Here is a 12,417-nt window from a genome sequence, read left to right as displayed (position 1 = left end):
TTAGTTTCAGCAGTATAACTGCACTGTGTTGCCTTAACGCTATTTTCTTTGGAGCCCAGACTGCATGGGCACTTCTCTGTATGGTTAGCTGTTTTTATCATTGATCTGTATGGTTTGGGCTGATTTCTAACCACACCCAGAAAATGAGGTTTCCTCTTTGTGTCTTGTATTACATGCCATGGAATCGGGCCACTGCTTACAAAAACTAGGATACTCACAATTGACTTAAATGATTCAGTCTGTTCTTTGCATAGAGCTGTTTCATTGGAAACATGTTAAGTAAAATATTTTAGCAACATACCTTCTCTTTCTTGCATACAGTAAAGGAAATCACTTAGAACAGTGTGCAGGAGTCATGGCGCCCTATTTGCTAGAGATGTGATTTGAAATCTTCTCCCCACAATTTAAAAGTAATGCTTGAATCATCTTAGGCTCTATCTAATTTTGTTTTAAATGAACTACATCTATAACAATCTATAATGTTACTATCATTGATATTTCTTAAAGATTTAAGATCACTGTACTGATTTTGAATGCTAACTGAAGCTAATTTCATTGTAGGTTTTCAACAAGCTGCTGAGTCTAGCTAGCACTGCCTCATCTCAGAAGTTCCAGTCTCATATGTGGAGTCAGATGCTGGTTTCCACATCTGGGTTTTTGAAATCCATCTCCAATGTCTCTGGCAAAGACATCCAGCCATTAATAAAGCAATGGGTGTATCCTTTTTCATTCAAGCTCTAGGTTAGTAACAGCAGAGTTGAAAAATAGCTGTTCTTTGGTTCTGTTAAATTAATACTCTGGGACATAAGAGTTGCAAACAGTGACATTTAAAAGTATGCTCAAATTGCTGTCTTCCATTTGGGGTCATATCTTGTTGTGGCTGATTGTTTACTTTTCAAGATGTAGAAGGAAAATTGCAGCATTTTGTAGTAGTGGCCTCTCTCTGAAAGACAAACTACAAAGCCAAACTACACAGCAAGGATCCAGAGGACATTATATATTTATTTATTAGATTTATATCCCACCCTTCCACCCTGTAGGAGAAAGAATGTTTCAAAAACATTCTTAAGGCAGATATGGAAAATGCCACAGTCTGGTTCATTCTCTGATGTGAATTCCAAAAATTCATCCTGGCTCCAAAATGCTTGGGGCTGTATACAAGTAGTTTAAATCACCCAAATTAATAGCAGAGAGATTGGCTGCTGCAGAACTCAATTGGCAGTTACAAAGTTGTCTGGCAATACTAATCTGGTGTTTCCAATCGTATTTCAGTTCACACTGATATGGCAAAGTAGATTTACACATAATGAAGTTTACATAAGCAAACGCAATATTTTAAAAAATCTACATTTACAGGGAATATCATATTGTAAATTATGGACACAATCCATCAAAATTTCCTTCACAAGCCTAACTGACATAAGACAGCCTTGCTTGTTTTAGATGTATTGTTGCCATTTTTCAAACTTGAGGAATTTAAGTTTTATATATTTGCAACATATCAGTTATTATCCTATTCAGTTTGATAGAGATCAGAGTGGTGTGGTAAAATTTTATGGCAGTTTTGCATTTAATAGAAAACGAAATGTACTAGAATTAGAAATAAAGCAAGACTATACATCTCCTGGAACACAGAAATATGTGGTAAGTTCCGTTTCTCCACCTTTCCTGAGATTTGTCAAAATTACTGTATATTTTCTGTACATTTTAGTGTTTATTTTTTTTGTACTGTCAAATTTGGTGGACAACTTGTTTGCTGCTCTGAGCCGTATCTGGTAGATAGATAATGCCCATAGTTACTTTGAATTATGGTATGTAATTTGTGTAAATTGCATTTCATTTTTATTGTTATGAGTTAATATAAGCTTTAGTAACATTTTTAACTTAATTGATGTTCTCATCTCAGCTAAATCTTGTATCAGCTCTTGGAAAAATCTGATACATAGACAAAGAATTCAATTAATTTCTGGCTTCCAGTTGTTCACTACAGAAATGCATTTTAAAATGGGATGGCAAACATACTATGAGAGCTAGAAGTCTTTTTAGAAATACAAAATAGTGGGTAATAGGATTATACCAAAGATACTTGGTACAAAGCATTTGAGGAGGGCACAGTAGAACCAGTGAGGGGGGGTGCCTGGAGGAAGGGTGTTTGGTTTAGAGGAAATCCTGAAGGCTAAACAGAGAGGGCGGGAGAGCTGTCTTTGGCCTCTGGGCATAAGGTTCCCGATCCCTGTTGTGCATTCAGTCATGACTACTGCTAGTCTTCTTACATGTTTTTGGTTCTAGTAACAATTTTTTTCTAAGGGTCCTCTGAAAGTGACGGTGCAAGAGCTTGATGGATCTTTCAACCACACACTTCAGATAGAAGAAAACAGCCTTAAACATGACATACCCTGCCACTCAAAGAGCAGACGGTACGGTTGAGGCCATTTGTAGAGGGTCTTTGTGAAATATACACCTGAAATGACTGCTACCTCTTGCTTTCATATTCTTTAGCCCACTCCTCTATGTTATATGTGAGGAGCATGATAGCAGTTGCCATGCTACAACTTCCCAGGCTGCCAAGGTAATTTTAGGCCGTATGTGAAAGACCCACCCTCTGGCTCCTCCCAATGCCAGTTCTGCCATCCAGAAATATGCGACACTTTTTGACTTCCTCCCCATGTGATCATGGCTCCCAAAGTTGCATTAAAAGGTTGCAAATGAGTAATGCTGTAGCTGCTCCCGTGCCACCATTGTAATGCACTAATCTTACTTGCAAATGGACTTGAATCCCTTTGTGTTCAAAAGGTTAAAAAAACCACTATTCAGCCACTTTGGTTATTGATTCTACTGGATGATTAAAAAGTATGAGCAGGTGACCATTATCCAAAGAATGTGATTTTGAGGATGCACCCATGTGACTTCTGCCTCCTGGAAGTAGAAAGGGTAATGCTCAGAAAAAGAATAAACCTCTGAAATGGGATTGGGCAAAATATTTGGAGACACTTACTATGATTAAATGAATTATTATTATTATTATTATTAAACTGCTCTTCATCCCAAGAGTTTCCAAGACTCACTCTTAGCAGCTTTTACTAGTCTTAGCTGCCTTGTGATGTGCTTTTATTAATACAGCCAGCATGGATTTTTCACATTCCACAGTGTTAAATTGAAAATACTCCCTATGCCATTCTGCTGCTTCCCATAAGCTCATTTCAGAACAAAACCTTACAAAACTTATAGTCCCGAACTCGCAAATGCTTGCTTAGCAACCCTCAAAGTTTTCATGATGATACACAAAACACTCTGAGAGAATTGAGAGTTCAAATTGTAAAACAAGAGAAAAAAAATCCAGACTCCTGTTAGACTTTTTTCTATCAGCGGTCTCATAATTTGTTGAAATTAATTAAAAAATCAGCCATGTTCACAGAGTACCTGTAATGCTATTACTGACATTTGCTCCATACTCTGACCTTCATCTTCTGCAGTTTCAAAATTTAAAAATGCCTGGCTGATTTTTAATTAATTTAAGAAATGTAGCATTGAAGTCTATTATAGTGTCGGGCATGCTCAGTAAGAACCAACTGTCAGTGTTCTAAAAACCAGAATCACAGCTGCTTGTCTTGTCTAATCAAGTGGCCACATCCACACTAGACATTTCTTTCATTTGAGACAGTCATGGCTTCCATCCTTGGAAGTATAGTTTGTGAAGGGTGCTGAGAGTTGTTAGGAGACCTATTCCCCTGACAGTGCTCCAGTGGCCAGAGTGGTTTAACAGTCAGCCCCTCTTCTGGGGATTGCAGTTCTGTGAGAGGAATAGGGCCTCTCCTAGCAACGCTCAGCACCCTTCACAAACTACACTTCCCGGATTCTTTGGGGACACCATGATGGTTTATAATGAAATAAAGGTCTGGTGTGGATGTGGCCAGTGAGAATTTTAATTTGAGTGGGAGACTACATGTGCCTGCTGCAGAATAAAAAGGTGGGGGAAACCCTGAAAAACAATGATATTGTTCACAGTATTGTTCACCCGAGCCCGAATAACAGAAACAAGACATGTGCTGTGCTGATCTTGTTTTATCAGGAAGGAAGCAACAATATTAAGTCAGATAATATAGTTCAGATAGTTACTTTAAATATGTTTGATTTACTTTGCAATTTTAGTGAAGCATTTTCTTTTGCTTCTGTTTCTGTGAATATGGGAAGTACAGCAAGACTTCGCATAATTTACACTAAAAAAGACTCCAAAAATAATTGTGGATTAATGGCACTGACTATTCTGCAGAATAGTCTCCAGTGGTCATGAGGAGTGTCTCAGTTTGCACAAGATAAAACAGTGGGAGGTGAAATATATTCTAGCAAATTTCTAGGTGTGCTCTATGATTTTAATTGACCATGCCCACCTTTCCTTAAGTAGTTTAAGCATAGCAAGCTGAAAACATGCATTTTGGACAGGCCAAGTTTGTTTGTTCAACAGCTAGAATCATTGCTTAAGTAGTAACATATTGTAAACAGTCTGATTTTAAATCAAACTGCAGTTTCAGATTCAACTGTTAATGCACCCAAAATAGAAATAGAACATAACCTTCAATTTGGAGCACAAAGGGCTGTCTTCACCATCATGACATTGACCAGTAAAAAGGCTTTTAAATTAATAAAAAATAAATTTGACACACATTTCTAGGATGAATAAGAAAAATATCTGTTGGCAACTGGTTCATTTTAAACCGCAAGGTTTTTGTTTTTTTACTATTAGTGGATTTAAACATTATTTAATACATATTTGCAGAATAAGAAAAATAGAAAATGATTTTAATACACGTGTCCACCCTGTTGTTGTTTTTTAAATGCAGAAATAAGAAGAAAAAGATTCCTCTAATGAATGGGGAGGAAGTTGACATGGATCTTTCTGCCATGGAGTAAGTTAATTTATGAAAGTCGAAGGATGCTCTCTCTTTTCCTCAAGCTGCTGCATAGGATTGTCCCAGGTATATAGAATGATACTGGCCCCAATCCCAATAGCGGCAGTATATTACAGAAGCAGCAGCTTAGCTTCTATTCACGTATCTACCCTTTCGGGATATGCTTCGTTTCCTCCCATACCTATTGGCAGCACTCTTTATGACAGTGCTGAACATGCAGGGGAATGGAGGGTGTGTTCTGGAAATGCAGCAATGGACATTCAGTCTTCTGGGATACTCATAGTTCTGTGGATCAGGCAGCTTGCAACAGTTTGCTAATAATAGCTTACAGATGTATTCATGATAGTGCTAGAAGTGGCCTCTATGGTAAAGTCAATCATGTAGCTTTGGAGCAGAATAACGAACCCTAAGCATCTGGCAGCTTTTCCATTCTCTTCCTAAATTAAGAAATGGCAGTGAGCTCGTACCAGTGGTGTGAGCTGAATTGATCCAGCAGGCCAGTTGTCTTTCTTACTTTGAGGCTAAAGGGAGAGAGATGGGAACATCCACATGAAATAAGATAAACATACAGTAAGCATCTCTTTACAGAAATACTGGGAATCCCGTGTGTAGATCACACATGAGAATTGCAGATATGTGCATGCACATCTGCCGCGAGACTCCCCAGTGTATACACACAGTGACTTAATTTGGATGTAATGTCAAACCAAAGTTTGGCTCAGTCTCTTTCCCGTCTTCATTTTTGCTAACCACATTTTGCTCAAATTGTCAAACTGGTTAGCTCCTTACTGCCAAACGGTTTGAAATGGGTTTTTAAATCATGGTTTGGAGGCAAGGTACTTGCCATAGGTTGCTAGTTTGGCAAACAATGTTTGACAGTAAAAACAAGAAAGTGGAGGAGGATATCTGCATGATTGTTGGGGGGGGGGAAGCTCCCAATTGCCAAATGATGATTTGGGCAATATGTCCAAACTAAGTGAGTGAAAAATTAACACATCTAGTTGGCACAAATTATTGTTGTTGATGACTTTTACAGTATGTTGTCATTGTACCTGGTGCTTTTCAGAGTACAAGAGGGCTCTTTTCCCCCATGAGCTTGTAGACTAAAGTTTTATACAGTGGAAGTGGAGGCAAGGATAACCAGGGAAGCAACATTTCAGTTTCAGGCGTTGCTGGTTGCACATAATTTCTATACTGAAGCCCCTTCCGTGGGGAAGTGTATAAAGTGTGGAGCCTTCCTTACGCTTGTTCAGATTGTTACTCTCGGTTTGTAAGCAACTGCATGTTCTTTCAAACGGTGTTGTTCGAGAACTGTTGACTCTTTTTCTTGTGCAAAAAGGTGAAAGCACCATGTTTAGTAGTCCCACTGTTAAATGTCTGTATGCATTTGCTGTGTTTTTAAGCACTAGTACAACATTTGGTCGTCTCTTTCAGTGCTGATTCTCCCTTACTGTGGATAAGAATAGATCCGGATATGTCTGTATTAAGGAAGGTAGAATTTGAACAGGCTGACTTCATGTGGCAATACCAGCTCCGGTATGAGAGAGATGTGGTTGCACAGGAGGAATCCATTTTGGCCCTTCAGAAGTTCCCTACTCCAGCTTCACGGCTCGCGTTGACTGATATACTCGAACAAGAGCAATGTTTCTACCGAGTGAGGATAATGGCATGCTTCTGTCTTGCAAAGGTGAGAACAGGCCATGTTGGACAAACTTTGTGAGGTAATTGGGTCAAAAGCTGTTATAGGCACCAGCAATCGGCAGAGCAGCAAACTGTGACGTGTAGAATTGGATAGATCATGGAGAATCTGAACTTGAGCAGTACAAACATAGGAAGCTGTCCTATACTGAGTCAGATCATTGGTCCATCTAGCCCAGTACTTTCTACTCAGACCGGCAGCAGCTCTCCAGGGTTTCAGGCAAGGAGTCTCTCCCAGTCCTATCTGGAGATGCTGGGGACTGAACTTCAGGATCATCTGTATGCAAAGCAAATACTCTACCAGTGAACTACGATCCTTTCCCATGCACGAGTGATTGCACACATACACACTGGTACCCCGGCTGCTTGGGAACTAGAAGATGGTCCTACAGCAGAGATGCCTCATCTTATCTAAAAAAGTTCCAAGTCCTTCCATGGCCTCTGGTTCCTTCATTTATTTACCTCTGTAGCCATTCCTCCCCCATTTTTGTGAAACTGTGTGGCCGTGGCTCTTTACATGGCGTTTGCCCAGGATCTGGCAAGGGGATTAAATCCTTACATTGAGCATAGTGAGAGATGGGTCATGTTCACTGTCAAGCGAGAAGAAAACAGACAAAAACGGGTGCAAGTAGATGCTGTCCTTTGAGGCTCAAAAAGTTTGGTTTCCTTGCAGTGGAGGAAGAGATCCATAGGTGGGTTGTCCCTCCCACTTACTCCACCAGACAGGAATATTCAGATTTGAAGTGCTCATCTGAGTGGGAAGGACAATCTCTCCCCAGTTCCCTTCCTGCCCAGCTCCTCTGCAGGAGGGTTACATGGCTCTCTCCGTTGCAGCGAGAGCTGGCAACCCATCTTTCTGCTTCTTTCTGGGAAAAGGAAGCTTAGTTGTAGTTAGACTGCTGCCCTCATTTAAAAAGAAGAAGAAAATAGAAAAAAAGTCAGAGGTAAAAAGGGTGACTTGTGAGACGCTGCAGCCTAAGCGCTCTGATGATTTGGCGTTGAGGCTCCAAGAGTTCTCCCACCCTCTCAGTGGACTCCAATGAGCCCAGGACACCCCTTTGATTTGGTTTGGTATCCAGCCTTTTGGAAGTATTTATCAAGTGCTTAAAAGTGACTGATTTGTTATTTATTTATTTATTTTATTCCTCTTATAATACCACCCTTCGTCAAGAGGCCTCAGGGTGGTTTACAACACAGGACAGACTGATGTCAAAAGAAAACAACATTCTTTGTCAGTAAAAGGAAACTAGAAAAATCTTTCTTAATAATTGATGAAGTTGAGATCAGACATTTGAATCAGTTTTCTTCATTTTTCATTAATCCTCAGGACTAAAGGAAGTTTGTTATTTTAACATTTTAACAGACGGCCAAAATACACGTTAGTTTTGCTAGGAAGCTGTTTGGGCGCCTGAGAAATCTAGGGAAGTGGTGAAATTTTCACCTCGAGCATAACAATCTGCTGGCCTCCTTGGTTCCTTTCAGTGCAGTGCACCGTACCGCAGTATGATTAATAATGTAAAAAACAGAACTGATGGTTAAGACACCATATTTTTGGCTTGCAAAAGGAAAGTAGTGTGAGCATAAAGTTGAACCAGTAAAGCTTGTGTCAACAAGAAACAGGTGGAAGTGTAAACAAAAGGAATAAAAATACTTCAAAGAACTGAAATTGAAGTTATTAGAACACTTCTTAAATGTATATTCTGTTACCCAGAGCTGACTTCTTTTTTTAAAAAAAGACTACATTTTGAAACTGAACAAACAGCATTGAATATTATGAGGAACAGAACAGTTTAATTCAGTTGACAGTACTTTAAAATAAATTTGCATAAAATGTGATTATTTTACTGCTTCCAAATGAAAGTTTTCGAAAGCCTATTTGTCAGAACATGTAAAGCATGCTCTCCTATATGGACATTCATTCATAGATGTACTTCTTTTGAGATCTCATGAGCCAATGGGTCAAATCTCAATTTGCCCTACAACTGTCCTGGCCAACCCCATGGATTCAGACTCACACTCACTGGTGTGTTTTTCTCCATTATGTTTAATATGGAATTTCAGCTTAGAGCATTTCATAAATCAGTTTACAGTTTACACTGGATTCTACTTCTCTACACAGCAGTACAGAGCATGACTACTCAAGTTAAGGCATTGTTGCAGCAACTAGGCATGTCCCTCAAAACTCTTTAGCCCCCATCCAGCCCACCAATTGATCCAGACACTGGTCCAAAGCCTTCTCAGCCTTTCCCGATTCAGATGTTACAGAGAAATAGAGTTGGGTATCATCAGCATAGTAATGGCACCTTGCTCTGCATCTCCTAATGACTGCTCCCAACTTCATGTAGATATTAAATATCATTGGAGACAGTACAGTGCCCTATGGCACTCCATAGCTCAAAAGCCAGGGGCCCAAAAAAGCCAGGGAGTCCTCCAATGCTACCTTCTGGAACAATTTCTGGAAATGAGACCTGAACCGCTGCATAACAGTGCCCCCAATACCCATCTCCTGTAGGCGACCCAGGACAGGCCATGGAAAAGGGTAACAAAAGCTCGTAAGAGATCTAGAAAGAGCAACGGGATTGCAGGAGTTGTGCAAACTTTGTTTTACTGCTTCGTCTGCTCTCCAAACATACCTTAAAGCTAGACAGGGTTCTGAATTATCTGTTTCTCTTCGGGTGGTCTTGTACTCTCAGGGTGGCTAAGGCATGTTTGAAATCTGCATTGAGGTTGTTGGCAGGGTAAATTGAGGAAACTGGTAATGCTAAGGCCTCTTCTATGACTGGCTTCTGAATGTGTGCCGTTAACAACTGGGGGGAGGTGGGGATCTGTCTGAAATGTAAATGGGAAGAAAACAATTAAAACCAGATACTGATTGTGGGAAGATAATTAGTTGCAGATGACCTGTAAAAACCATTTCCACACACTATAGTTCCAATTTACAGACATGATGGTGTGGGAGGCTGTCTGGTTTTAGGTAGTGTATTCATTTAAAGTTTTGGTTTTCAAACTGTGTTCAACCCCCAGGGTTCCTTGCAAGCTTATCCGCGTTCCTGAATACCCAGATTGGTAATAGCAGAGAAGCTGCCTGACAGCTGTTGTCCACTGTTGGTAATCTTTCCCTGCCATGCCCAACCGTATAGCAGTGTTGGTTGCATTCTAGTGAAGCGGTCCCCGAATTTTTCCCCATGGATCACTTGAACATTGCTGATGGTGATGTAGCAATTGCAGTGTGCTGCACTATATGTGTGTGATTTTTAATTGTATTTGTATTGCTTCTTTTATTTCTTATATTGTGTTTTATGGTATTACAATTTTCATTCCATAGACTTGAAATTGTAATACAATAATAGACAATATATGACAGAATCCCAACTTCTGGCAACCCCATGAATAGGATTTTCACAGTAAGCGGTATTCAGAGGCTGAGAGGCAGCGACTGGCCCAAGGTAACCCAGTGAGCTTCACGGCTGTGGGGATTTGAACCCTGGTCTCCCAGGTGAAAGCAGTAAAAATACGATTAAAAACCAATATGAATATTTAATCTAGACAAGCCACAGATCACTTGGATGAAGCTTGTGGACCACAGATTAGGGTCCCCTGTTCTAGGGCTAGTACCCTGCATAAAATTTATTGCTTGTCCTAGGACAGGGATCTCCAACCTTTTTGGGCCCAGGGGCTCATTTAGAAATCTAAGGAAAGTCTTATGGATACCACAAAATACCCATTGCACAGAAGAAACACCTGGTGATGCTCAGAACTGCCATATCCCCAAGATAGAACACCTACATGTGCCCCAAAATGTATAAAACACAGACCAAAAAAAAGCAGATCTCCCCAAAAAACAGGCAACTTCCCCACCCAAACGAACAACTCCCCCAAAGCCCCACAATTTTTTAAAAAAAATTGGGAGGAGCAGAGCACCTTGGTAGGGGGTGTCTGAGAGTACTGTGGTATTCTGGAGGACCCCAGTTTTAGGATATGCTTCAGAATCTTATGCATAAAGATTCCACAAAAGCTCCTTACCAGGCAACCTGAGTGTAAGACGGCATGAAAAATATTGATTTAAAGTCTCTCATCTATTAAACAGTTATGGATATTGCTCATTTATTGCAACTTGCTCTTCACCTCGGTCCCTCAAAACAGAAAGTAATGAAGAGCGGAGTCCGAGTTGGAGTAGGAGGAGGCAATAGATAAAACCTAGCACTATTATTAATAACGTGGCTTCTCTTTTCCTCCCTGATTGTATAGATTGCAAATTTCATGGTGAGTACATGGACAGGACCACCAGCCATGAAGTCTCTCTTCACCCGAATGTTCTGTTGTAAAAGTTGTCCAAACATTGTGAAAACCAATAACTTCATGAACTTCCAGAGCTACTTTCTGCAGAAGGTAATTGGTCCATTACTATCTTTTTGTGCTTTTTCTAAACATAGCAGGTTCCCTTAGAGCTGGATTCAAAGGTGGGCTAGAATAAAGAATGAAACACAGAAATTGGGTATATTTCCCTGAATTTTGGCAGCACTCTTTTGGAGCGGATGAACCTGTGGCTTTCCTACGTTGAAATACTGTGTACAGTCCTGAGTCCCGTTTGTCTTGAAAAAAGAAAGTACGGAAGCATTTTTCCTGCAAAGAGGAGCTAAAGAGGTCAGGGCTTTTTAGTTTTGAGGAATAAAGGCTACTAAGGGGGGCTTTCTTATGATAGTACATGTGCAAAGACTGAATAGAAGGAAACATTTTAGATCTCAAGATCATTTAATGAAATGAGTAAGTGATAGGTTCGGAATTGACGAAAGTTGGTGGAGTTCGCTGCCATAAACTTTGGTGATGGCCACCAGCATAGATGGCTTTAAAAAAGCATTTGACAAATTCACAAATTGGGTCTTATCAGTAGCCATGACAGTTAAATGGAATCTTCATATCCAGAAGTAGTACACCTTCCATCATCAGGAGTTGAGTGCAAAATAGCAGGTGATAGCTGTCTGCCATATCTTATGGGTTTTTCTGAGGCTATCTGCCTGGCTACTGTTATAGACAGAATGCTGGACTTCTGGCCTGATACAGCAGAGCAGTTCTTAAATTAAAATTTTCATGCCTCTCCCTCACTGTGGACCTGGATCCCCAGTGGTAGTCTACTACACATTCTTGTGTAAAACCAATCCCACCGTTGAGGAAGATACCTGATGGAATTGACTGGTATAGACCATAGAAAGTCATATGGCAATGCAGAAATGATGTTCCATGAGCCAATGTTTCTGATTTAATATTTAAATCAATGCAGTTAACGCATTAATGTTGATCCTTTTTCACAGACGATGCCTGTGGCAATGGCCTTGCTGAGAGATGTTCATAATCTGTGTCCTAAAGAGGTTTTAACATTCATTTTAGACTTAATCAAGTATAATGACAATAGAAAAAACAAGGTAAAAAATTGTTTTAAAACATTGGAATTTTCTGTTTGTGACCCTCTGTTTTGATGTGCAAAGAACCTACTACAATGCAGATTGAGATATATTTATATGTAATAGGCATGGGACCTGCAGCAAAATGTTGCAGTGTGGCATACTCTTGTTCAGGATTCCAATCACCCACCCATTCCCTCTTTCAGGCTATTCTATTGCATCCTTCCTTCCCCTGGTTTTCTGTCTCCCACCAACTTTCAGCCAGCATTTTGTGCCCACTGAGTATGCCCAGTCCTCATTGGGCTATTTTGGGGGTATCACCCCTCTTTGGCATTTTGTTTGTTTTTTTGTCTGTCTGTCTGTTTGTTTGTCTGTTTGTTTGTTTGGTAAGTATTACAAGTTGCAGACAAATG

At 40.0% G+C, this 12,417-nt stretch overlaps 1 protein-coding gene across 5 annotated transcripts in view; it reads left to right on the top strand.

Annotated features, from left to right (window-relative positions):
• The window catches only part of TAF2 (TATA-box binding protein associated factor 2), a 78,506-nt gene that overhangs the window by 33,543 nt on the left and 32,546 nt on the right, over positions 1-12,417 (top strand). For all 5 annotated transcript variants that reach the window (XM_061605694.1, XM_061605703.1, XM_061605713.1 and 2 more), the window contains exons 13-19: positions 562-716; positions 1,530-1,644; positions 2,308-2,417; positions 4,839-4,904; positions 6,342-6,594; positions 10,854-10,994; positions 11,915-12,025. In XM_061605694.1, the coding sequence (XP_061461678.1) occupies positions 562-716; positions 1,530-1,644; positions 2,308-2,417; positions 4,839-4,904; positions 6,342-6,594; positions 10,854-10,994; positions 11,915-12,025 (951 nt within the window). The remainder of the gene's footprint in view (positions 1-561; positions 717-1,529; positions 1,645-2,307; positions 2,418-4,838; positions 4,905-6,341; positions 6,595-10,853; positions 10,995-11,914; positions 12,026-12,417) is intronic.

This window comes from Rhineura floridana, chromosome 1, assembly GCF_030035675.1.
Source record: "Rhineura floridana isolate rRhiFlo1 chromosome 1, rRhiFlo1.hap2, whole genome shotgun sequence".
In the NCBI taxonomy this organism is placed as follows: domain Eukaryota; kingdom Metazoa; phylum Chordata; class Lepidosauria; order Squamata; family Rhineuridae; genus Rhineura; species Rhineura floridana.
This window is presented reverse-complemented; position numbering and strand designations above follow the sequence as displayed.